The sequence below is a fragment of the Crocodylus porosus genome, unplaced genomic scaffold (genome assembly GCF_001723895.1).
Source record: "Crocodylus porosus isolate Cpor-Errol unplaced genomic scaffold, CroPor_comp1, whole genome shotgun sequence".
Taxonomy (NCBI): domain Eukaryota; kingdom Metazoa; phylum Chordata; order Crocodylia; family Crocodylidae; genus Crocodylus; species Crocodylus porosus.
The window spans coordinates 8,933,184-8,960,429 of record NW_017728942.1 but is presented as its reverse complement, the minus strand read 5'-3'; the positions used below and the strand labels follow the sequence as shown (position 1 = coordinate 8,960,429).

General features: G+C 46.5%; 1 protein-coding gene across 1 annotated transcript; it reads right to left on the bottom strand.

The window, feature by feature from the left end:
* Nucleotides 1-263: 263 nt before the first annotated feature.
* Nucleotides 264-24,166, bottom strand: SLC17A9 (solute carrier family 17 member 9). The gene is made up of 13 exons (XM_019548243.1): nucleotides 23,778-24,166; nucleotides 15,223-15,420; nucleotides 13,085-13,224; nucleotides 11,771-11,870; nucleotides 10,879-11,009; nucleotides 10,291-10,387; nucleotides 9,143-9,239; nucleotides 6,515-6,602; nucleotides 6,186-6,220; nucleotides 5,300-5,415; nucleotides 4,094-4,149; nucleotides 3,396-3,425; nucleotides 264-3,266 (listed from the first exon to the last, which is right to left on the bottom strand). The coding sequence occupies exons 1-13, from the start codon at nucleotides 23,909-23,911 to the stop codon at nucleotides 3,103-3,105; spliced, it is 1,386 nt and encodes a 461-aa protein (XP_019403788.1). The 5' UTR covers nucleotides 23,912-24,166; the 3' UTR covers nucleotides 264-3,102.
* Between the last annotated feature and the right edge of the window lie 3,080 nt (nucleotides 24,167-27,246).

Below are 27,246 nucleotides of genomic sequence, written 5' to 3'. Positions count from 1 at the left end.
AGTCCTTGCTACCTCAATTAAATCTTTCCAGGATTCAAGATTCATCCACAATGTTCGGACATGAGGATCCAATTAGACTTGTGAGAATCCATCCGTAGCATCCTTCTGTAAAAAGCACATATTTATAGGATCAAATGCCTGGTTTGAGGCCGGAGTTTGGAATTCATAAGGTGCAGAAATGATGCAGAGGAATCAAACGTGGTCGAAAAAATCACCAAAATATCTTTGCAAAACCTGTGTATTCCAATGAAGACAAGACTTTGTCCAGCTGACTGGCTTCCTTTATTTATAGGTCTTTCTGACTGCAGCAAAAAACATCAAACAAGCAAGATTTGGCAAGATTGTTTAAAAAAAAAATACAACCATGTAAAAATGGTGTCAATACCTTACCAAAATGCATGAAAAAATGCATCAAACCCCCTTTAGATATATGATATACCAGGGCAGTATATTTATACAGACTAATAATCCAAGATTACCTACCAAAATGTCAGCTGCCAATGAAAAGACTAGAGATGGCACAGCCAGCAGTGCTAGTTTGGTTTTGGGCTTTTGTTGCTAAGGTCTCAACTTGAAAATTTCCCAGAGCTTGGGAAATTCAGGTTTGCTCGCATGCAAATGTGCCTTGGTTGCAATTAAAGCATAGCCTTACACTGATCTTGTTTAACATGTGCAAAAGGCTGCATGGGGAAGACTCGTTTCAGTTTAAATTAGGCTTCTTCCAGGAAATTAAGCTAGGTGATGCCCGTCCCTAAGTCATTTAAACTAAACTGAATTGCAAGAAGAGCGAAACACAGGGGTTTGTATGAGTTTAACTAAAATGTTGCAAAGTTATATGTGATTATAAACTTTCTCATGTCTCGCACTGTAAGTAGTTCAAACCTGACACCACTCCTGATTTACATATTGAATCTCAAGCAATAAAAGGCTCATTTGAGCTCTTGGCCATGAACAGCAATATTTCTGGCTAGTATATGTTGAATAAAAGTGAAGATCCCCTTAAAGCTCTTCACAATACCTCTGTCCAGGGCCTACTCGAATGCCAAAGAGCCCCAGGAGGCTGGGAACGTAGGATGCAACAATGGGTGCATTTTGTGCTTCATTTTGCTTCATTTTTAGCAAAAGCTTGACCGGAGAAGAAAAGTTTGATCTCAAAGACTCAGCCCTGTGGTCTCTTCTGCAAGGTCTGTTTAATAGTCACCACATCACCTTTCACTTTCCTGCCAGTTTTAAAACACCCCCAGCAGTGTCAAGGATACGAAGCAACTGGTGTACATCAGCAGCCTGCCACGTGCGAAAAAAAAAAAAATTACACAAGAAAGACAGTGCTCATCTCTCTGGCCTCAAACCCCGGTCATAAGCATGCTATAAATGGCGGGGATGACACTGGATGGCAGCCCCGTTATCTGCTGATACAACATTATAGCTAAAAGCTCACGGTATACTAGTGGCACCCATTGACATCTCTGTAGTTAAAAGTGCTGTCAGGATTTTCATTAGAAACCTCTGTATTTAGACATTTAACTTGGCTGTAAAATATGTTCTGAGCAGAAATTTCGCAAGGAGGGGGCAAAAAATCTGGATGAGCAGATTTGGCATGCATAGGTTTTTTTTGAGCACAGCATTGGGACAGTGAACGCCAGATCAGCAATTGATATCAACTGTCACTTTTCTGCACCCTGAAACAGTGCTGTTTTACACCAGACTGAGACCTAGCTGTGAGCTTCCCAGCTAACAACTAATCTGACAGAGATCTGAAGATGAAAGCCAGAGAGAAATGCCTTGGAAGATGTGGTCCTACACCATCCAAACCTCAAAAACACACCCACAGAGGAGGAACAAATGCAACTTTTTAAGCTCTTAGGTTGGGGCATGTGCAGAAAAGGGAAAGATGTTTAATGATTTTGCATTAACTCTCATATGTAGCAGAGGTCCTACAAGAGCAACATTGCAGGGTGTTTAAAGCCTTTCTTTCCTGGAACCACTGTTGATTTTTAATAGGCGTTCTACACAACCGGGTGTGCAAAATCAGCCTTTGCGTGCGTCAAATAGATTAATGTCTTTCTGGCATTTAGAATAAATAATAATAATTGAAATATTCAGGTTCAAAAGCATCTATGGCTAGTTATCTCCCTTTGGTAAGGATTCAGTAGCATGGATCTAAAAAGCAGAAATGAGCCCTACCATATAAATGCTTTTCAGTCTCTTTGGAATAACTCTGAATGCAAACGGGGAATACACTTAATCAAGGAGAAGGTGCTTGATAGTATGTATCTGCAGTACAGAATGGACCCGCTCGTCAGACACGCTCACAGCGGACGGCTAAACAGTTCGAAGAAGACTTTGTGCGTCCATTGCCCGCAATGGACGCCGTGTCGGAAATTCACTGAAAGGACAAAGCCCTAATCTGGCTCTTCGCCCACTCCCTCGTACGCTCTGACAGTCCCTGTTGTGCCTGGTGCACTACTTCAGCATACAAGGGCGAGCTGAGGGCTGAGGTCCAGTCCTTTGGATCATTACGTTCATTTAGTGCTGGTGCCAAATACCGACGGGCAGCCCTGGCAACTAAAGTCCTTCATTCGGGTCCAGAACAGCCGAGGACGGACACTTGCAGGATGTGATTCCCACTCTGTTCAGACTCCTCCGCTAGGTCCGGGATGACAACCGTTTGCTCTCAAAGGGCTCTTCCTCCCCTGGCTGATTCTGTCACCAAAGGGACCGCTAAACCCCAAGTGGGGTGGTGCTTTTTGTCACATTGGGAACTGGACTGAAGCTACCAGCTCATTCACCACGAGCCAGCAGCTACTTTGCTCAGTCACCAGTGGCATGGGTCAAACTCACATGGGTGATAGAAAGGCAAAAGGCTCTGCAGACCATCAGGCAGAGCCCAGAGCAAAATTTTAATTCTGGGTTCCCCTCCAGTAGGTCTCATTCAGGCTTATAATATTACCTCTCTGTTTTGTTTTGTTTTTTCCTGTTTAAATTGTATAAAGAAACAATCATCTCTTTGGCAAAGGATCACTTCCCCAGCTGCGATAAATAGATACAACACTCTGAAACCTCCTTGATGGCCATCATTTGCTCAGCTCCTCTAGACAGGGACTACAGATCTATGTATGCAGAGACAGTGTCCACCCGTTGGGCCTCTCCAAAAATCAGGAATGTACAGAGCCCAATGATGTTAACCGTAGCCACGAGATTGAAAACAGAAATCCAAGAGCCAGTTGTTTCAATGAGATGTCCAGCTAAGTACACACAAACCACACCTGAGCAGAGAGAGAGGAGAAGGGAGATGTAAGTGAGAGCTCCAAGATGGATCCTTGCCCCAGCATATCAGCTTCACCAGCTGTAAAAAATTTCCCCATGGGTGGTGTAATCTCAACAAAGTCCCTTACCTAGCAGGGCTCCACCAGTATTTCCAACACCTGTATGGGGAAGAACCAGAAACCACTGCATCACATCAAAGCACGTGCATTGCTTCTCAGCATGAAATACTTGCTAGGTGCTGACATGTGCTCATTTACCATCGTCTGCACCTCTTCCATGGCTTTGCTTTGGACTCGGACAAAATTTCCTCTCTGGAAATGCTCACTAGAAATACTAACCCTTGTACACGCCTCTTCGGTTATCTGACCCCTGATTGTGCTCAAGTGTTGGGCTCTTTGAAGGGCATGCATATAGTGACCTGCATCGGCAAAGGGCAGGTGAGAGCATGTGAATGAGCACAAGCAGAAGTCTGTGCCGTGGCCACATGCACACCCTATTCCACTTCCAAATCTTGAGAAAACCAGCGAAGCAGTCCTTGTCAACCTTTTTTTTAACATGCACAATGAGTGGCTGCTCTGCCCCTGCAAAGCTGGCTGTGGGTGTCAGCAAATATAGCCAAACTCAGCCCCCTGTCCATGCCTGAAACTCTAGTGCAGCCTCTGGGTTGTCCTCAGTTACTTGTGTTCACATGCACACACACACACACACACACACACACACACACACACACACACACACACACACACACACTTATCATGGTGATAAGGTGTTAAATGCATGCCTGTATTTTCCGTGTGGATAAAAACCATACAAAATACATCCTCACCAAACAACAGGCCAGCGCAGGATGGTGCCAAATCCTGCACGTTGACAGAAATGCCGCTGTTCAGAAACACAAGAAAAATTACATGTGTGTGGGGGGGTGTTATGGGAAACCACAAGGCAAACAAGCTACTTGCTACACGAAGGGGAACAGAAGGAGAGGCAAGCAATCAATAAACCCATAGGGACAAAGGGGTCACAACATCTAACCCAGGTAATGGGATAAGAATAAAGTGCAAAATGTACCCTGCCTGCTGCCTGACTCAGGTTAACCTGGTTAACTTCTTCTCTGCTAATGGGGTTGTGAAAAAAAACTTTGAATAATATCCCCAGCTCAGGGAAATCCAGGTGGCACCCCTGAAACTATTTTTCCCCAATTGTAGTTATTAATTAGAGCAATTACACCCCAAAGGATCAAACTATTACATCAAATATACACCTGCACCACAGACTCCATTAATCATGCCCAATAAATGACCGGAAAAGGAGAAGGCGGGTGGAACCAGCGGGGACCAAGAGATGGCTTACTGGGAACACCCAAGCCAAGAAGCAGCAAAGTGCTTCAGTACGCGTGGAAAGGCACAGGTGATGCAGGGCTGACTAGATGGCCATCGCTACCTGGGAAGATGTTCTAGGAGGACCAGAGCAAAACTCAGCTTCTTTTGCTCATGTTCATCTTTAGCCTACTAAAATCCACCACCATTACCTTGCCAGGACTCTTCTCCCTGCTCAAATAAGTACACAGGCTTCCCTTCACAGGCTCTCACTTCCTGGCCTTTGGACTCCAGTATCCAGCACCAATGTTGGGTGCTTAGCTTCATGGATTCTCAAGGTCTCTGAGCCCCGGGGTAACTCGGGCCATAGTGTTTCATCCTGTTACTGCACTAATTGACCAAAGCACCCAAACAGGCACCCAGTCTAGATATGAACAGAACAAGAAAAGGCAAATCCAAAGGAAGTTAGTACCTAGGGTTAATCACCTGCTTAGGATAGAAAAGTGACTCTTAAAAAGTCACTTTCCTCTTTGCATCTCAATTTCTCCATGGACCATAAGGCCTCCTGTGAAAAGCTCTCTGTAGAAATTAAGAAAGGCAGTTAGCTATGTTAACCTGAAGTCTGGCAAAAGGCTGGGCAGAGCTGCATCTTATAGACTAATTAATTCAGAGATACATAAGTTTTCAGAAGCTAAGTGTCACTGCTCTAGAATTACCTGTGGTTAAAGGTCTGAAGACCAACTGAGGCAGATGCAAATACTATTGCTTTGCAAAAACTGGAGGTCTGACCCAGGCATAAGGCAAAAAGGCTTGATACTCCTGAGCCGATGACCTGCAGGGACAAGAAATGAAAATCCGAGGGATGTGCTGTGATGAGAAGCAGACAAGCTTGCGATTCTGAAACGTAAGGGGCATCCAGTGATGAGGTTTAAGCAGTGCTCCCAACTTCAACACCTTCACGTTCACCCGAGCGTCTTACACGCTTGCGCTTGCTCATCACACCCAGGACAGCGCTGCACCCAGGCTAACAACTTCTGTGTCTCAGCAGAGGCGCAGGGCCGTGTTGCGTGACTGCTCTCACTTTCAGAGCGACTGCCTGTGGCCGTGGGCATCTCTACCTTCTGCTGCCTTTGCATACAGACAACCTGGAAAGCCTCTGCCTGCTTGCTCAGGCAGGTGCCACTTCGTGAGACACAGGCCGAGTAGCGGGTTAACATGACATGGGGATTTTATTCTTGTTCATTCTTCTATTGACATTTGCCTTCATGCAAAATGAAGAGAGTCACTCAGAGGGAAAAGATGCTGTTTTTTTTTCTCTATGGAAATCCCGCCCCCAATAACACCCACAAATGTCCACACCTTGCTGAAGCATAATAGCGTGTCAAAGCCCCAGCACAACCCCATGCCCTATCGCTGTATTCTCCTTCCCACCGATGCCCGTTACTGAGCCTTCTGCCCATCTCCCACCATCCTTTCTGCAATCAAAGCCTTGACTGTAGCTCCCCTATGAGATCTAATCTGATTTCCACTGGTAGCTCTCTTACTTTACATGTCAGCCTCAGAGACAGAGGTTGTTTCACTCACAGGCTTTCGCTTTCTTACCTGCATGAACTTCCGAACAGTGATCGTTCTGTACCCTGAAAAGGAAAAGGCAGCGTTCCCGTCAAGAAGACTTTAACAGAGATAGCTCTGTGCTTGTGCCAGGGGCGTGGATGGTAACGTGAATGCACAGAGGCAGAATCGGTTCTCTGCTGGGTGCATAAGACTCCCAGAGAAGACAAAGGGAGCTGCAAAGGTGCAGAGGACCTGGGTATCTCCCGGGAGAACAAATCCAGTCCTTTTCCCCCTCCAACAAACCCACTTCTTCCCATCCAGTCCCTGTTTTGCATCGTGGAAGGGGAGAGCTGGGGAAAACCCCAAGGGTCTCTTACCCTGACTGATTAGGTGGTCAGAGAGGAACCCGCTGAACAGACTTGTCGGGATTGCAACCAGCCAGGGAACCACGTTAAACACCCAGCCCTGGGAAGGAGAGACTCTCTCAGCAGAGGTCTGCAAAGCAACGCCGTTTCCTGCTACCAGAGGAGGGCTTGTTTGCAGCTAACTCGTCTGATATAAATTCACCCTGCCCTCACCTAACGCAGGAGCTTTAAACTACATTGCCACAATGTTTTCCCACCCACTCTCTGTCCCAGCCCATGCGCCCCAAAATGAAGCCCGTCACATACCATGCACAGTTACGATGCTACATACATAATTATCATTATATCCAACTGGGTTTATATCAGCGCACCCCAGGATAAAGCCCATCACATACCATGCACAGTTACAATGCTATATACATAATTATCATTATATGCGACTGGCTTTATATCAGTAATTGAGAGGCATAACTGTTCTTATTGACAACAGCAAAGGCTGCTAGTAAAAAAAAAAAGGTTTCCTGGAGCCCTGAACCGATATACCTGGAGAAACAAGGCTGCACACTTGATTCAGCCTCCTGGGTGATGAATAGAAGTCCCGGCTAAATTCAGCCTTCAGCTTCTGTAATATCAGCAGCACTATTGTGAAGCTGAGAGGATGGGACTAAATCATCTAATGCCAGGGTGCTGAGCCTGGTAAGAAACGTCTTGTTTGGGAATTGTTGCTGTTAGCTGTTTGTCACTCACAGATGTATCAGGTTTTCTCAGTTGGAGAGATCAAAGTACCTAAGTAGCTTAGGAGCCTAAACCTCATTGGCCTTCAGTGAAACCCAGGCTCCTACAGAATCAAGCGCCTGATGTTCAGAGGTCTTTAGGTACCTAGAGATATATCCACTGAGAGCCACAAATAAGAGTTAGGCACCTAATGTCCTTCAGTGCTTTGGAAAACCCGCTGGGTTCAACCTGGGCCCAAAACTGTAGGGTTCTCTTGACGCGGGCTCAGTATTCGCCGGGTATAGAAAGGAAGAAAACCAGTTCACCTGCAGCATGTCTATTTGGCCAGTAGGTGACATAGTTTTACCACAGTAAGCCTCCTTTGTCAACCCTTTAAATTCAAGTAGCATGTATCCACATTTTTATTAATATTTATGAAGCGATGGCCAGATGCAGGAACATTATATGCAGCATCTTGCATTAGGGCACCAGGAACTGATGCTTAACAGATGGTTAAATTATTGCGACACAAGCCCAGTGTAAGAGGTGTGCAGCTCTCTCGTTACAACAATAGGTTGCTGGCTCAATACGTGGTTGCAATATAAATATCATGCGTGCCATAAAGTGCCTTGCACATGTAATGTTAAAAGGATATTTGTAGGTGGCAAAGGAAGTGACAGCAATGCGTGACAGGGCTGCCACAGAGAAGATAATCTGAGGATCTCTGCGAGGCGAATTATTCATAGAAATACGACCTCTTCACCCAAGAGACTCAGACCCCAGTTTCAGTACAGTGGGAGTGTTTGCGCTGAGCCCGGAGAAGCCCTTGGGCTTCAGCACTTTGTAGATAAAAAGAGAGCGTATTAATTATTAATGATCATTACTACCAGGGCGCCTCCGAGCTTGGCAACAATTACAAAGCCCCCCATGAGCACGGGAGCCTGGAGCTGTTTGAAACTGCTTGCTCCTGTGAGCTCTGTGCGGTTTGAAAGCCATCCTTTTCCCAGGGACATGGTAACCTAGAGACCACGTGCAACCCTGTGAGAAAAGCGTCCCTAGGGGAGGTATGAGCAGCAAGCTGATGCCAAAGCGGATGGAAAGCCCAAGGAGCATCACTTCTTTGGGCTATCCGTGTATTTGCATAGCTAAGCGCTATGAATGGGATCCTGCGATGGGATCCAGTAGGTCTGAGGGCCCATGTGTCAGGACCTAGAGGAGCAGGGATGTGCGGGAGGTGCAAACTTCCATGCACCCCGACACGTATCAAACTGATGCTCCAGACTTGCCAGTGCCCTCACTTGCAAAAATCAGCTGTATAGGCATGTAGCAGCCACCATTTATCCAGAGATACATGCAGGGGAAATGCGGGGGAGAGCACTCCACCTCCCTCCAAATAACCTCACCCACTTTCCCTTCCTCTCAGCCTGATCCCTGCCCTCGCCCCCAAATACCTATTGCCGCCATCCTTCTCCCTCATCTACACCTGCGGGCGCTCTCCTACCCCAGCTCCAAGCAGACCTTCTGGGCCACAAAGAAAGCCAGGGGCAAGGAAAAAGATGCCATTTTTTGGGAGGTTGGTTCCATGGTTTCCATTTGTAGTAAACCTGAGTGTTACTCCCCGACACCCGTCTCCTTGTTACAGGGATCCCTGGGGCAAGGTGGAGCCCACATAAAATTTGGGCAAACTCTAAAGAACAAAACAGAAGGACTGGGCCAATCAAAATGAAAACCGAGATGGGAAAAATGCCCCTATCAACCTCCAGGTGCTAGTGGTTTGGAGAACAGGAGGATCATTTTTGTGCGGGCTCTTCGAAAGCCCATGGAAATCAGTGAAGAGACTCCTAGTCCTAACAGGAGCAATGTGGTTGTGTGGAGAAGCCTGCAGACCTCTCTTTGTATTGCACTCGCGGACCCTCTTCTGCTTACCTTGGACTCAGGAAAAGTTTCCTTAAAGAAGGTTGGCAACCAGGAGAGAAGGGTGAAAAACGTGCTGCCGGTAGAAAGCTGAGCTACGATGACAGCCCTGCAAATACGTATAATGGAAGAAAGCAGCGCTAGAGATGGTAGATCACACAGAAGGGAAAGGGGAATCCCAACGACCCGGTATTTCAAGGCAATCTCTGGCTTATGAATTAACCTATCAATGGCTTCTGGAGATGTTTCCAGAGACAACGAGTACTACCTCCATGTAGCTAGCAGAGCGGTGTCTGTACAAAACCGCTGGCACACAAGGTTTAGAAAAGAGCCGCATCTGGCAGGATACCACCCTGTGTCCTGGCAAGGGAGAATTACTGCCTTCGTGTTATGAAGAGCTTCACTCTCGTTTGTGAGTCCTCTGTTCCCCTCCCAAAGCCCTGGAGTATACTCCATGTGTCCTCAGTTTCATAGGAGGAGTAAGGCCAGAAGGGCCCTCCTCCTATCTCCTAGGTATCATTGGAGCCCCCTATATGATAAGTCTTCCCAACTCGTGTACTAGGCCTTCATTAAATAGCCACAAGTAACACAAAACACGCCCCTTTGCTTCCAGGCTGGATGATCCTCAGTATAAAACTCAGAGCCCTAATCTACAAGCGCTGAATGTTTCCAGAGTTTGCTTATTTGAAAAAAAAAAAGAGGAGACAGTGAAAAAGGGCATTTTTGGGTGGTTTCTCTCTGCACCACAAACAAAGACTGCAGCACCCATGCCCTTCGAACAGCCCTTGACTTCTTACCAGCAGCGGCTGTTGCCTGCATGCCGGCTGTGACGACGCACAAAGGACCGGAGCTATGGGGAGGCCGCCTCAGGTAACACCCAAGTGCACAGAGAGACTTGACTCTATTAGTGCGTCATGTGCATTTGCATCACCTGCACTGCTTTGTGGTCAGGGTGTGTGGCAAAAGCAAAGCAGCTTCAGGGGTGAGCTACTCTGGAGTTACCGTCAGAGTAATGACCACACGCTCAGTGCGCGCCTCACCTCAGAGAGATTTGCTCATGTGAAATGAATGAGGGCAACTTGGCAGCAAAACCAGTCTGTGCATCAAGCTGAGAGAGGGACGCAGCGAATGCACCCCCTGCCTCGGGGACGTGTACGTACCATATAGGGGCCTTTTTGAAGAGCCTCTTCCATGGGACTTTGGTGCGTTTGGATAATGAGAGGCCCTTCGCTAAAGACTCAAAAGAGATGATGAGTCCTGCAGGAGAGAAATTCAAAGATACACTGATTAATTATCTACACAAATGCACTGTATCTACTTTATTCTAGACTTGAAACCCATGGCGTGCAAGGGCAGAAGGATTGCTACAACTCTGGAGGCCTGAATTCAAACCCTGCTCCAGATTCCCGTCAAAGGCTGCCCAGGGCGTGCCATAAAGGGGGACCACGTCATTCGGGCTGAAGAATCAAAGGCAGCCAAGTATGATGTGATCTCTGTGCACCACTGGCTACATGTCCCTTCACCACATTAGCTCAATGGCCCCCTGACCTTTAAACACTTCATTTTATAACTGCTTAAAATATGATTGTGTAGTAGGGAAACGATCGGCGGAATATGTGAAAACATATTAGCTGGCTTTGGATGCTTTAATAGGTCTGAAATATCTTCCCTATGCACAGACAGAATTCATCATGTGCAGCCTGGCGATTGACATTTGTCAACGTGAGCAAGCATGGCAAGGGGGTTACCTTTTTCTTTGAGGAGGTATTTGCACATGCAGTAAACCCAGAGCAAAGTGAGGAACCCGGAGAAATAGAAGACGCTCTCCCAGCCATACCAGTCCAGAAGGAGGGACCCTGCCCCACCGATCACCAGCGTCCTGGAAGAAAAAGGACAACCACATCATGATCCTGATAGGGCTCTTTGGGCAAACTCCAAGCCCATGAATCAATAGTAAGAGCATGCGGAGGGTCACTGGATGCTATTCATAAAGCCTTTGGGAGCGATTCATCTTATCATACCGTTGCACTGGCTCATCCTTCCTGCCACAAGTCTGAATGGAGAGGCTGCCCTGTTATTAAAGCCACTCTGCCAGCCAACAGACTATCCACTTACTACTGCCAAAGTTCCTAATTGAATACTCAGGGCCAGAGATCTTGACGTGATTGCTTCATTCAAGTGATGGAACAGAGTTAACCTGCATGAGTTGCACATCCGTCTCTTTGCTTCCCTGGAACAACTGCCAATGAGACGCTACAAAGCATCTCACACACTTCTTACATGCATGCTAACCACTTGCACTGAAATGCAAACGCTTCCCATTTCAGCACAGGTCAAAGCCAGATCATCTGTTGTAGGATGCTTTGCAAAGGTGAGACAGTATTGCTGCCCTCGCTTCACGGAGAAAGGAAATGAGGTGCAGAAAAGTTTAACAACGTATTTGGGTCACAGGACACGGCAGTGGAAAAGCTGTGCGCAGAACACAGGATGTTAGACTGTCCGGTCCCTTGCTCTTCCTACTGGGCCACACTGCTTCCCTTTGCACTTTGGGCTGGACTTATTGCTCCCAATAATTAATGGCACTGCTGTCCCTAGACTTTGTCACTCACTGCTCAAAGCCAGGGGAGCATGGGAACTTACCCAAACTGGGAGCCAGTCCCCACCGTGCTGCACGTGAAAGCTCGCTCGCTCTCTCGGACCTTCTGAGAGAACAGGCTGGCTAGGGCAGGGAAGTAAACCCCTAGCGTCAATGGAGAGGAAAGTGTCAGTGAACCGTCAGTGAGACATGCATAGGAAAGTTCATATCAAATCAACGGGAACCCAACCATAGCTCCAGGCAAATCAATAAAGTTTGCAGCTTATCCAAAATAATGCTGCAGAATGAAGTCACTGAGCCAAGAGGGTGTCTGATGGCATCCCATTGCTCCACAGACAAGTTAGCTTGGACTTTCTCTGTATCCACCTATTCGGTGACCTCCACTGGTGTCGTTTTTTGAGCCCGGTATACAGATGACTGCATCTGCCCTGCCAACTTTGAAGTGGGGACGTGCAGCGCTTTTACAGCTGAGGAACCGAGGGAAAGAGTAATGAAGTGACTTGCCAAAAGTAACGCAGAGTGTCTATGGCAGAGCTGGGACTTGAATCTCAGGATATAACCACATAGCTGGACTTCCACCCCTGCTCAGCACCACAAAACTGATCATTTTTTTAAGGGACAAAAATACTCGGAAAACTTTTAAACCCTTCCAAAACAGTTACCAATTTTGTCTTATGTATTGGTAGCTAAACCACTGGGTAATTCCAACTGGAGGGATGCTATTCAGGATGAATCTAATCCTTGGTAAACATTTGACTGCAAAATAATAAAAATGGACGTGGAAAAATAGGGGTTAAAAATAAGTAAGGAGAAATGGCCCTTGCTGCAGAGCCACATTTTACAGTGTGATTTTTGTTATAAGCCATTATGTCTAATGAAGTATCAGGCACCCATCATTGAGGAGGCAAAAGCTCAAAAGGTGATATGCAAAGAAGCAGCAAAAATTAACCTATTGGCAATGAATAGGCTTATGTAGTTCCAAGACCTCCTTCAGTAAGGAGAAGAAAAATGACCCCAAGATCAAAGCTTCTTAAAAACACCCAAAATGCAGGTGCCTGAGGAAATTTTGAGAGAGAAAAAAGCAGAATGAAGTGTTTACGCTGCAACAACTGCTACATGAAGGCTTCTCACAGTGACACTTAGTCATGGGGAAATGTTTCCCTGGGGTCAATCTGATAACCAATCTGCTTTTTTTAGCAAGCCCAGATGCTGGAGGCAGCGCAGATCCAGAAGGTCACTCTAACCAGCCCTGTCATGCATCCACTTCACTGTTATTTGCAGTCCCGCAGACTGAGCTGCACCGTAAGCCTTTTCCTGGACGGCTGGGACGCACCCATCCGCATAGCGTACGTCCTCACCTTGCAGGAGTCCCATGAGGAATCTGGAGGCAGCCATAAAAATCAGGTGGGCAGAACTGACGTAAGTGAGCAGCGGGGTGATAGCAGTGATGAAACCCCAGGCGGAGGCAGAGAGGAGGAGGACTTTTTCTCCTCCTATCCTGAAAGACAGGCAAGCATTACATGAGAAGGGAACATGGGCACAGAATAGGGCTAGGGCAGCATGCAGCAGGGCAACATGGCATTACACCCAGCGCAGGGCTGGGAAGTCCTACTACATACGGTGGGAGCAGGGGAATGGGAGAAATCCCCGTTTGCCTTCCAGCAGCAGTTGCACACGGTAGGGATGAAAGATGGCATTCCAGCTTGCACTGTTCGGGACAAATGATTCTTCACTTACAGTGTCTAACTAGCCCAGAGCCAGGGTAACCACTTCCTCAGAGATGCTCGGGCACCAGCATGGGTGCTAAATGCAGGCCACAATAAATGTAGGCCACAGTAGGCAGACAAGGTTCTTTGGGTAGATCGGATATCTTTTATTAGACCAACTCAAGTAGCTGGAAAAATTCTTTGCAAGCGTTTGGGTATCAGTACCATTCGTCCGGCTGAGGAAGCATCTGCAGTCAGTGCATGCTCCTCCTGGAAGGAAGGAATAGCAAAGAAGAATTTTCCCAACTATATGAGTTGGTCTAATAAAAGATATCAGCTTTCCCCAAAGAACTTCGTCTGCCCATGTCCTTCAACCAACACGGCTGCAACCTAGACCCTGGCCACATGAGAAGCACAAAAAGGACCCAGGGGCCAATAGCAGATAGAAACAAGGATGGCTTCAGCCGGGAGGGAAGGTGGAGTTTAAAGCAGGAGACAGCAGCTCGCAAGCAGGGCAGAGATTCCCACGCCCAGCCAGGATCCATTTAGCAATATAAGGAGGAGGCAGTCACGACTGCATGGCTAAGAAACTCCGGTGCAGTGGATATTCATGTCGTTGGCTTGCTCTGTTTTCTTAGAGGATGACGGCATTCACTGTTTCATCTGCCTTAGCATCAGCGCTGCTTGTCTGTTAACATTAGTTCCTTGCAGACACCGTGGCTGCAGACTCTATTAAAGAACATAATGAAACAGCACAGGGCACTGCACAGATAATGGCTTTCTCCAGGCATGTGTTTCTTGCACGCGAATTTACAGGAAAGCCTTCCTCTTCGACGATACTGCAGTTCAGGAAAGGAACTCAAGCAGGTAATTACTAGGATCCCCATCGTACAGTTGACTGGGTTTGAGGCTTTTCTTTTTAATGTCGTTAACCTGCACAAACAATGCATCACGTCCTTCACCCAGACATGACTGGGGGCTGTGAACAAGCACAGATGTGTGAGGAGCTGTGCAGAAATCAAGGGGTGTGGAAAGGTGGAAAGGGTCAGAGGGGCTGCAACGAGGAGGAAGACAGCAGATCTGTAGAGGAGAGACAGACCGGATTTCCTTGCATGGCAGGGAACACTGCCTTCTCTGGTTGGCTATGAACCATCTGAAAGTTGCTATCTACACAAGCCCAGTGCTTAACTTTTGGAGAGATGCTTAACCACCTGCAGGCAGCGGATGTGGACCGTGCAACAGGGTTTGCTGCATCCAAGCCATGATCCAAACCACCCGTGAGCCAGCCAAAATCTGTTGAAAGCAGTGGAAGGACACCAGCTGAGTTACTAGAGTTTGGATCCATCCAAAAAAGCTTTCCTGCCGCTCCATGCAGGCTGCCTCTGGGACCAGAAGCAGCATAGCTATGTCCACAGGGCACAATAACAAGGTAAGCAGCAGCACTGAGTGACAGGCCCAGTTAGCTCACAACCCACCCCACCAATTTGCCTGCTAAAAGCACCATACAGATGTGGTTACACTGCTTCTAGTCCTGCAGGCAGCTGTCTTGTGCTTAAGTCCACTGCCAGGGGCTGTAATTTGCAGGACTAGATGTGATCAGTGCACTTTGGAGTTCATTTTTCAGCCCTCTTCCCCTCCAAGGGGCTAGTGATAATATTAAGATAGGAAAGGGTAAGACACAAGGCAAGGGGTTAGACAGAAGGGAAGAGGGGGAAGACACAATAAGCACTTGCCAAGAGTTTTTATTGAAAGCCCTGAGCAAGGGATAATAGATGAGAAATTTCCAGTACCGATCACTCAGGTGCCCGCCTACAATCTGAGTCAAACAGTAGCCCCAGAAGAAGCTACTCAGGACGATGCCAGACTGCTTCTTGTCCCACTCAAAGTGACTGCTCATGGCCACGGCACAGATGGGCATGGTCACCCTGGCACAGTACAGGAGGCAAGTCCCCAGCAGTAACATCACAGTCCAGGTTCGAGATTCAGGCCTGCAAGGATCAAAAGAGAGACACGGAAATAAATGAACCTTAAAGCTGACCGGATGACAATTCCTGTTTCACGGTGCAGATACACGGGTCAGGCAGGTTTTGTTGCATGCCTTTTCAAGTCAGACAGGTCTATTTTCAAAGAGCTAAAGGTCACAGCAATGGCAGCTTCACACTCTGCCACTGATGGTCAAAGCACCTGCCTTAACCTAAATCCAATAGTGGGAGGAATCCCTTGTTTAAGTGTTTCCATAGCAAGGATCACAGCATTTGAAAGAGATGAATTAGCCCAGGTTGTGGTCTGTGAATCTGAGCATGCATCAGTTCATTGGTTGCTTCCACAGTCAATACTATTAGAAACTGTTCTTCTTAAAATTTAAAACATAAATGAAAAGTTTGCATTCCAAGGCAGCAGGCCTGAGGTACCCTGCCCTGGCAATGTGCTGATCTAGCTGAGAAAGGGAGCAGTAATTCAGGCTTACTTGCATATGTGGGTACCTTATTACACCACCCAACTAGAAGGGAGGTGGAAAGAACTGCCTAGTGAGAGAGATGCAGGGGTGTGGGCTGATCAGTCCAGAAGGAGGAAGAAACAGGCCAGGACACACGGGGTAGGACTTGGTTAACATGTTATTATTAGTTTTTATATTAAGAATACCAGCCCCATTGACGAGGTGAACTGGGCTCTGTGCAGGCTTTGGTCTGGTTTTAGGAGTAGATTGGAAATGACATCTTTGCTTTTGAAGAATAATTCTGCAGCAAAGACAAAGCTCTCCCTACAAATGTAGGGCCCAGTTCAACATGTGGGTTGGATCCCTGTGCTTTGGTGTAGCCCACTGACTTCAGCCTGGGTCACTCTCTGTGCTGTAAACTGAAGAGGAAGTGAATGCCTTACAGGATGGAGAATTAATCATTATTTATTCTTAGGATAGTGCCCAGAGCTGGGGGCCCCACCCCAGGGACTGGACACTGTACAGATGTGTAACAAGTATTACAAATATATCATACCTGGGCATTAAGCCATCATGCTTTCCAACCTCATAAACATGTCAGCTTTCTCCATTCAAAATGACTTTGTCTAGCTTTCTTATTAAAAAAGAATGTTTTATTTTTCTTCCAATAGATATGAGAACAAATCTCAATAGATACGAGAGTCTAGTTATCCCAAAACAGAACCAACCCATTTACAAATTTGCTAAAGAGCCCTGTTATAGAAAGACAGAAAAAAAAAAGAACAGTAAAACATGCCAGACTCTTGTACCCTCTGGAAATATAATTGATGATTTGTTTCCTGAAAGGGCGGGTGAGGAGCTCCATGCCAAGTTTTAGCAGGAGTTATTGGCAGCCTTTCACCCTGTGCTTTGGAAGCTTTCTCCCTACACACACACATGCACACATATGCACACGTGCACACACATGCACGCACACACGCGCACACACACACACAAACTAACTGCGAAGTTGCATGGCCTTGCCTATTAACCAACTTGCAGCCTGCCTTACTCTCTTAACTAACCGCAACAGTGACAAAGGCTTTTTAAGCACTTTTCAAAGCTGATGTTAGAAGGAGACAAGGCAGCAGTGAAAGCTGCATTTTCTCGCCAAGCCAATGACAATCTTTTATTAACCTGCAAATAAAACCACCTGGTGCTACATCAGAAATCTCTGAGAGAAGCTACTCTGACCTAGATCTGCTTTAGCGCTACAAAAGCTATTAGGGAAACTAGTCCAAATGCAGGTTTGAACCATTGGGTCTGACCATCAGAGGCAGGATATTGAGGCTACAAAACATAGTGATTTTAAAAACAAGCGACTTTATGGACCACATGATGAAAAGATCCTAGTTTGGTTCTTCCTTAAGAGAAAATGAACCTGACTCCATCTTGTATCATCATCACAAGGCAGCAAAATGCCACCAGTCGTATTCAGCAGGGATTTCCCCCTGTTTGCATAGAAGCAAGTGACTCTTATGTACCTCTCCTAACCATTTTCCTGCCATTGCTGGCCTCTGGACATACAACAGTTAAGTCTCCTGAGGACTGGCTATAGTCGAACCCAAGTTATTGGGCTCAGTATGGATGTAACCGCATACAGCATAGTGGTCTGTGCTTTACAGGAGGGTAGATCAGACGATCTCGTAGTTTCTTCTGATCTTCAATTCTGTGAAGCTGTGCGAGGTGTAAGGCACAGGAGAATCATTCCCAGAGTGCTAAGTTATTCTTTATAATATTGCTATGTGCTGCTGAACTCTCTTAAGTCTTTGCATTGTGGAAGCACGAGGTCCTTGCGCTTTACTGAGAGCACAGGTGGAAGATGCACGTGGGGTTAGGTGTTAGTAGCCAGTTCACAATTCAGAGAAGCCAATGGACAGGCCTCCTGAGGCTTCCCTGGCTTTGGGTCAGGCTCAGAGAGAAGTAAGGGCTTACAGCACGCGTGCAAAGCTTCCTAGAGCACCTTACCCCTACTTAACACTGATGCAAATGGCTGTACAAGTCATTGGCGAATCAGACCCAGATGTAGGCAGGGAATAGGTATGTGATCCTCAGCAGGCCAAGGAGCTGGCTTACAACCTTCCCTCTTCAGGCTGGTTCTGCAATTAAATAGCAACAACGAAGTACATAGACGGCCGCCCTCTTATTACCAGTGACTCAGCTTCCTCTGTCTGCCTGTCTTACCCTTGACTCATGCATGTAACACTGCACAGGTAACCTGCCGGACAGTCCTACAGCATTGCAGGTGCAGATGGAAGAAGACAGGAAAACAGAAGAGTGAAGAAGGATGATGTTGTGGTCTGGGAGATACTGGTTTAATCCCCAGCTCTGTAAAAAACTCCTGGTGTGTCTTTGGGCAAGCCACTAAAAACCTGTGTTTCTGATGGATGTAAATGAACTTTTCTTTCTTTTCCATTTCAATGATACGTTTTTAGGGACAAGAGCTCTCTCTTCCTGGGTGCCTGTGGATGGCCTGGCCCAGTGGAGCCCCGATACCTGCTGGCTGCCTGCAAGCTGTACTGTAATAGAAATACTGAATAATACAGGTCTCTTTTTTCCACACTTCCCTTTCCGTCCGGATTTTAGACCAAGTTCAATGAAGTTTCTGCTGAGTTTGTTTTAAACTCTTTTAAAATAAAGAAATGGCAGATTAGCTCACAAAACCAGGATATTTTTTATGGGTATTCTGTTTACCCCTATTTATTTTGATTTTTTTTTAAGTATATAGCCATAGACAGAGGCACAAATCCAGGGGAGGAATACAAAGATGACTCCAGAATAGTACTTGCTTGTTAAGTAACCTCTCCAGCCAGAAAATCCACCACCATAAAATACGGAGTGCCAACTATAATCTATCACTCACTGCCCACACCCATCTGAAGCGCCCCGCAAGGACAGGGATGTGCTTACAACAGAGGAAAGAGCATTGCCAACGCATGTTCTCCTAATTATAGTTATCATAGTAGCGGCAGATGAGTCAATGCTCTGCCCAGTTCAGAACAGCGACAGGCCAGCTTGTTATACGAAATCTCTGCTGGCTTTATGGGGACACACAAAAACCTTATGTCATCATTCATTTGAAAAAATCTGTGTATGGCCATCGCGTTGTTCATCTGATAAGCCAAAGGTGCTTGACAGGTATTAGTAAGTCTCCCTCGTTTGATAAGCCAACATAATGTATGTGTTATAGAGAAGTCCCAAAAAAACAGATCTAAAAGTGACTTGCCAAAGTCACTATGTGGCCAAGTGGGAACGAATCCTCAGTTTTTGACTCCCTGCCCCATGCTCTGTTGACTCTTCGATCCCTTGCTCTCTGTAGGAGTTGGGGAGGTGCTGGGAGCGACGGGCAGGCAGCCGGGCCAGATCCTGAAGTGTCTTCAATCTCCAACTTCAGCAGAAAATGAGGGGAAATGTATCTGCTCTGGAAAGGAACTAGATGCAAGTCAAGCAAGCCTTGCGTGGGTGAAAGCTTAGCTCCTCAAAATTGCAGGGCGATCCCAAATGTGGAATAAAATGCCACAGCTTCAGCACTCACTTCGGGGCATTATCAGGGGCACGTGTATACGGCAAGGAAATTCATTCGGTGGAAAGCGATATCTAGTTGCTCAAGCTCTAGCCGACATTCAGATGCACCGATGTTGGAGCAGCTGTTACCCGCCCCGATGCTGATTTGGTTTGCCGACTCCAGCAGCCAGATCCCCATCCCCATCCCCATCTCCCTGTAACACAGACTTGCGCTCGGTGTCTCCTATAAAGCAGTCCCAGCTCTCAGGCTGGTAGCAGCGCAGCTTGGAAGTGTCCAGTCCTTTCCCAACAAGCCGAATACTTTAGGTGAAAGCAAACCCGGCTCTCAATGTCTGTTTTGTATCAGCCGATGGAGGTGCTTATCGATTCCTTAGGATGACTCAGAGCCTCCCAGGGCAAAAATTACCTGTGTTTCGTTCGAGTCCAGAGAAAGCCAGCAACAGAGTGCCCCTTCTATTTTCAACATGTTTTCGTGCCGGAGGAATTTCTCCAACAGCTGACACAGAGCAAATATTTGCTCAACTTTATTTCTCTTCGCTTGGCTGTATTCCTTTCCCTCCCTTTGCGATCTGCCTGTTTACAGCCATTTCAGGCCACTTTTCAAATGGACTAGAGGGAGGTCAAGCTATCACGAGACTGCAATTACTGCTGGAGCCAGGGTTGTGTACGTGCATATCATTTTAGGAGGACAAAGAGCGGTATTTAGACATCAAGGCTAAGAACAGGCTCCTTCATCTCCATGGCCAGCCACCTTAGACAATTGCTGCTTGTTTTCCTAACAAGGGGTTACAGTAGCAGGAAGCATAAACCCAAGTCTTGGCAACCTTGGGAAGGTTGCTTGGTGAAGCCACACACACTGGACTTGCACTCAAGAGATTCATCACCAAGGTACTAGTCCATGTGGGCCATTGCAACATGGGACTGTGGAGTCTTTTTTTTTCCAGTGCTAAGAACCAAGCAGCATTTGTCGGTGTTGTTGCTGGGAAGAGAAGGAAGGGCCGGGGCAAGGGAAGCACTGGAAAGTTACCTGAAAGTTTGGGAAGGGCAGCTGGAGAAGTAGGACAAAATGCACAAGGAGAACTGTGGAAGGGAGGTAACAAATACACTGAAGAAATGGCAAACAAAAGCAGCAGCACGAAGAGGAGGACAAAGACAGGGAAAAAAACCCAAAGCTGCAAAGATAAGTGGTTATCTCTCTCCCTGCACTTGAGCTGCAGGAAGGTTTTGGGTAGATGCCTGGCATGTCTTTTGTTTCGGTCTGAAAGGAAAATCTATGTCACTTTCCTCAATTCATAATCCTTATCTCTGTGACGGAAACTCATTCACTTGGGCGAGGAGTTCAATCCGCAGCGTGGTGTTGGCTTGTTTATATCTCTTATTTTAAAACCTCTGTACAGCACATTTGACAGCACCCATCTGTGCAGAGCACCACTGGTCCCCGCTACAGGGACCTGGCGCGGACGGCCAAGAGACTTCCCTTCGCTGCCCATTTGTTTCCAGTCCCGCTCTTGTCTTGCTTGCTTCGAAGGTGAGCTCTCCAAGGCAGGTGACATATCGGTGCGTGTACACGTAGGGACAGACATTACACAAAACCCGGTATAAGTGACTGGAAACCGGTACAAATCTGTAATACAACTAAGTTCAGTGCACGTAAACCAATTTCAAAAAATGGCCCAAACTGGTTTAAGATAAACCTGGATGGATGTAATGTCAGACTTCACTGATTTAAGTTAAATTGGTTTATTGAACTTCTGTCCAAGATCTCCTCCAAATTCAAGTTAACTCACAGTGACCCAGCATCCCAGGATGCTTGGCACCTTCCCTGCAACTCCCGTTCCCCCCAGGGTGGATGGGCTAGCCTGGGCCCAAGGTGCCTGCTCTAGCGCCCCCCGACTTCTGGCCTGGGCCTCTGCAGGCATGTGGCTGCATTTCCCGAATCAAAAGTGAATGTCTGTTCACTTGCTTATGGGGTCAATCTACACTGCTTACACCAGGGGTGGGCAAAATGCGGCCCGCAGGCCAGATGTGGCCTGCCAGGCCATTCTATCCAGCCCACAGGGCCCCTAAAAATTTTTAATAAGGTTAATATTTATCTGCTCCTGTCTGCCTGTCACGTGGCCATTGATGCCTTGCCAAAACTCAGTAAGTGGCCCTCCGCCTGAAATAATTGCCCGCCCTGGCTTAGACTAACCTGTGGAGATTGAACCTTGGTCTTTTTTACTGTACTTAGCCACAGTGCCTGGCACAACTGGGCCAAATCTTCTTGGGGAAGAAGAGCATTCAGTAAAAGCTGTTGGAAACTTTTCATCAATAGTTTTTTTTTCCCCCCTGATTTTGACTGAAAACAATCAACTAAGTTCTCCTGCCGACTGATTATTTCTGTTCTCTTAGTCGGTCTCTCAGGGGGCTGATCAAAAACTCATTAAATAACTAGACTCAAACCAACCAACCAAAAACCTAGACTCATCAAACCTGATTTTCAAATGTATTTAGCTGCCTGACACCCGCAGATTTCCCAACATCTCTGGGCTCAAGGACTGTATAGTGAGTGAACGGCGCCGTTGTACTGCGTGCGGTAGGGAAGGTTTTAGATTCAGCTACTCTTCACAGCGCAGGAGAAGAGCCACCTCTCTTCCCCTGGATGCACCCATGCTTGTGCATTCATTGTTTACTAAGTATCACACATCTTTTTGAAATAAGAATACAAATTCCCACCATCAGGAGATTTCAGTTTTCCAAGACATCTGCCAATTAGGCATAGCTCTTATCAGTCCCAAGCATTTCACTGTTAACCAACTAATTCTCACAGCAATCAGCTAAGTCACTGGAACAGCTGCAAAAAGTTAACTGGACTCACACCGCAGGGAAAGTTACTTTGTCATTAGACGTTAGAATACAGTATTGATTTGCCTCCTAAAACTGTGCTCAGACCACAAGAGCGCCCTGAATGTATACACGTTACTGTTGTTAAAGACATTCATTTTTGCTTCATTACCCAGGCCCGGATTATTAGTTACAGTCTCAGACACGATAAATGAGTAGTAGTGGCAGTAGGAGTCTTTTGAGCACATCTAGAGATGACAGTCAAGAAGCTGGTACCTCTTGCGATAGAAAGCATACAACATCCACGTGGCACAAGACTTTTACAACTAGGCTGTTTCACAATATTTGAGCCAGTTGTTCAATATCATGTACACGTGGAGCAGAATACAAAACTACCAGGGATATGTGTAATGCTTCCCAAATCAACTCGGGTTCGAACGAAAACTACCGGTGCAGCAGAAGCCCCTGCTAATTAATACTGAGCAGTGATACCTTTCTAAAACATGATTTTCTTAGAGGGGTCTAGCTGTAGACGCTTACAGTTGACACCCCACAGAGGACACTCAGCACGGATACACAGCTGGGGGCAGGAAACAGCTGCTTACCTTTTTCTTTTAAGTTACTCTTCTTTTTTTTTTAATTGGAGGAACAACTATTGTGCTGTCTGCATTAAATCTTAATCAGTTACTATTGTCAGCGTAAACATAATTACTAAGACATTTGATTAAAAAGCTCGTAATGGCTTAAATGACATGCAGGGCAAACTAAACATAGATCCAACATGACTCAACTCTTTGCATTGTATGTGTAACAGTTGTATTTTCTTTCTCTGTCAAGTAGTTTGGCACTATCTTTACTGTTAAAATACTGCCTGATTGAAATAGCAGTGATTTATAAAGAGGGCAGCTTGTGTCCATCTTAGACCCATCACCACAGGCCTAGAGGAGCTCACCAGCTGGGTTAGGATAAGTCTTCTGACACCCCACAGGGATGGGCAGCACTAGCATCTCCACCGTATAGTGGGAGAACTGAGTCACAGAGTGAATAAGTGACTTGCCCATGGTCACATAGGAAGGCTGTGGCAAAGCAGAGAGCTGCACACAGGTCTGCTGAGAAGCAAGCCAGCACCCTCCCTCCTAGCCCCTCTGTACAAAGTGACACCCTTCCCTCCAAAGTGACTCCCCCTATGCCTGAAGAAGGGTGTTTGTGCCCAAAAGCTTGCAAAGACCAAATTTTCCAACTCTTTAGTCAGTCTAATCAAAGAGATCACATTTACCCAAAGAACCTTGTCTGCCACCCTCCTTCTCAGGGGCGTAGGTTGTAGCCATGTCAGTCTAAGGACATTATCAGACCAACTCAAACAATTCTTCATAGCAAGCTTCTCTTCCTCTCCCTTTTACATGCTCCTGCTGGCACGTCCAGCTCCCTACCAAATCCCTCGAGCTCGGGGGACAGACTCTCCGCTTGCCAAAACTTTGCGGCGTCTCAAGAAGAAAACCCCGCCGAAGCCCCGCATCTTACCTGGACCAGTAGCAATCCGCAGTCCCATCTTTTCTCATGCCTTCCTGATAGGGAGGCTTCCCAGGCTGTTGAGGGTGGCAGTGGTGCAAAGCGCTGTACACCTGGAGAGCATTTTTGCTGCCACTCGAGGCCATTCAAAGATCTGTAGCTGGTTCTTGAGTGGCAGGCTCGGCTGGCTGGCTGGCTGGCTGCTGCAGCACAAGGATGCTGCCCGGGGGGATGCTGGCGTGAAGGCTGGGGAAGTCCCCGGAGCAACAGGCGGGGGTCAGGCTGAGGCGGGCAGGCGGGGGGCAGCGGAGGGAGGTCCCATGGCAGCGATCCGCAGGGGATTTTGTGCAACACAAAGTCCACGTGTCAGTTTGCGGCAGCTCTTCCTGGTGGAGCTCTTCCAGGAAGCGGCTGCAGCCTGGGGGCAGGATGTTTGCAAGGGGCACCCGGCATCTCCCTGCAAAGGATGCAGCGCTGGGACCCGGACCTTTGAGAGGAGCAGAAACCAAGCAAGGCAGGAGGGGATGCAAAGCCATCCATCCCCTTTCTTAGTGGCATTCACCCCACACAAAGACCAATTTTTCCAACTATTGAGCCGGTCTAATCAAAGAGATCACATTTACCCAAGGAAGGGGGTGGATGCCTGCAGGCAAGCAGGAGCCAGAAAGGAAGCGACTTCAATCTGCCTGCCCAGAGAGAGCCAGCAGCAGGGAGAGGTCCGTGCAGGTGGGGGGGTCGTGCTGAAGCTGCACAGATTAGCTGGACCCTGCAAGGTGGAAAGACGAAGCCTGCGCTGGGTGCCTGGCACTGCAGAGGATCGGGCCCCGTGCAGCGCAGATGGGTTTGAATACCTGGAAGGAAAATAGGCGAGTGATCCCAATAATGCTCCTAGCAACCTAATTCAAATGTCATTATGTTTATGGAAGAGATTTGTGTTGCCAGCACTGAGTCACTGGACCCGAGGTTGTGCGCGGATGGATGCCCGACTCTTGGCTCCCAAAACCGATGCTTAGTAGGGGCCCAGTGCCGGGTTATGACATGCTGAGGTCCCAGACTCTGTCCAGCTTAAGAGGCCCCATATGATAAAAATAATCCAATGTATATATATTTTTGTCACATTAGAATTAAAATGTCCATAGAGAGTCATTTTCCTGTATCTCCTTTATCTATTATAAAACTTGATATTGAGTCAGGATTGTTTTTTTTCTTATTTAGAGGCCGCTCATATATAAAAAGAATGGAACATGCACACATGCATGAATGAATGGCTTTTTACCCACTTTTATTTCAGTGAGCTAGCTTGTTCAGTTCAGAGCATGCAGTCTTATTGAAAGGCTGGAGTACTGGAGTATTAAGACAGGCTCTAGGCTTCCAGTCTGCCATTTTACTCCTGTGTGGAAGGAAGGGCTTGAAATACCAAGTCTCTGAAGGCCAAACACAGGGCCATATCTCCACCCAAAGCAAAAGGATATGACAGTCCCTTTAGGAATCTGAACTATCAAGACGGAGGATCTTACTGAATAGCATTTTAGGCAGGGCTACATGTGTGGATAAGAAACTGCAGGGGAAGCTTGCAGACGACTTGAACAAGCCTAGCACCTGGGTCTCGGGAAAGACAAAAGTTGTTGGGGTGGGTCCATGGTACAAGCAGGATGCTGTGAGCAAGCAGTCTCTCTGGCTTAATTTCTTTGTCTGCCAAACCAGAGCTACACATGGCCCATGTAACCACACTAGGTTGCCTCAAGTACCTGATTCCTTCATTTAAAATGTAAAAACCCCTGAACTCTGGGTAGCTGTTTGGGTTAAAAGTATCACAGAGATGGGGTTTAGAGTTTGAGCACCTAAGGAAGGTGCTATAGTTAATGCTCAGTGATATCACGTACAGTGGAGTATGCTACAAAAGTGTCAGTCTTTCTACAGGTTTAATTCCTTCAGGTAGCAATATTGAGGCAAGGGATGTACCAGACAACTCTCTTGAAAGGGTGTTGACATAATACTTTGCGTTACAGTAACTGGTGTAGTAATGATGAAGAGCATACGGTAACAATTTTATTTTTTACAGTGGTTTTGGGAGCACTACATGACAGTTATGGAATTGGTAACAGTAGGGAATGAATGAACTATTAACCACTGGGCAGAATCCTTATAATGATATTTAGATACCGTTCAAAGATGCTGATGGAGGGACTCGGTTTTTTTCCAGAAGAGGGAGCTGTGTCACGCAAGACAAAGTGATATCAACGAGTTTTATCAGTGATGGCAAAGGTTAGGAAACTGGATTGACGGTTTTTGAAAAACATAACATGGGTTTGAGATGAATTTGAGGAGGGAAGAGAGTAAGTGAAGACCAGAAGGCATTACAAATTACATGCAAATACCCAAAGTTCAAAAGTGAGAGTAAAAACTCAGAGCTAGGGCAGGTTGCAAAAAGTAATAATAATTTTGTAAGAAGAAAATTTTAGAAGGCAAAGACCAATATTTACAGGAGAAACAAAGTACAAACAGCACATATGAAGGTAGACAGGGAAGAAATTGAAAGGGCTAATAAAGCAAAACCGATCTAGGCATTTATGCCCTTAGCTCTGCTAGACCCAAGCACCTCATCCACCCTACAAACACACTAGAATGGAAGCTATTACTTTATTCAGCTTCTTCTAGCCTGTAATTAATCCCACATAACAATTGTTAAGTCTTTTGTATGCTTTCCATCCATTTTTCAAAGACACGCTTATGCATAGTCAGTCTTTCACTGGAAAATATTAACCTATTGCTGACATGAACAGCTTTCACTTGCAAAATGGGAAAGGCCTAGCTAGGAGGATAAGCCAGGTACAACGATTAAAGGAAAATACAGTTAACTAAGACACTGTCTATAGATGCTGGCATGGAAGTCCAAGGTTATCTTATGCTCCTGTGCAGAGTCTCAAGTGCATTACAAATAAATGGAGGGTGAGATTATTAAGATTGGTTTTGAAATAAGACAACCTGCCTTATAGCATTAGTTCCTGTTTGGTCCAACTCTGCAGTGATTGAAAGTTATAACAGTTTGTTGCATCAGTCCCCTAACTAAACTACTGATTACAACCGGGCATTCCACCTTCCCTTTAGGAGTGTTTTTTTTCCAGAATATAGGTAAGAAATATGGCACTGGGATAGGCCAATATGGAGAAGTTGGCCTGGAGGCTAGCCTGTATGTGTTTAGAAAATGGCTTTGTATCTCAAGTTCCAACTTCGCACCATTTATAAGTGAGACATTCACTTACAAGGCTCAGCTGTGAACCAGACCTTAAGCTGTCTCTTTCTACAGTTTTGATTAAACTGTCTATTTCCAACTAAAAAATTCTCTCCTTCCATCACTCATCCCCCATGCTGAAACACTTAGGCTAGGGAAGAACATGCTCCATTTGACACAGCTTATTGTACTTAATTTCCATTTTTGCTGCTATATATGGTAGAAAAAGATAGGGCAGGAAAGGAAAAC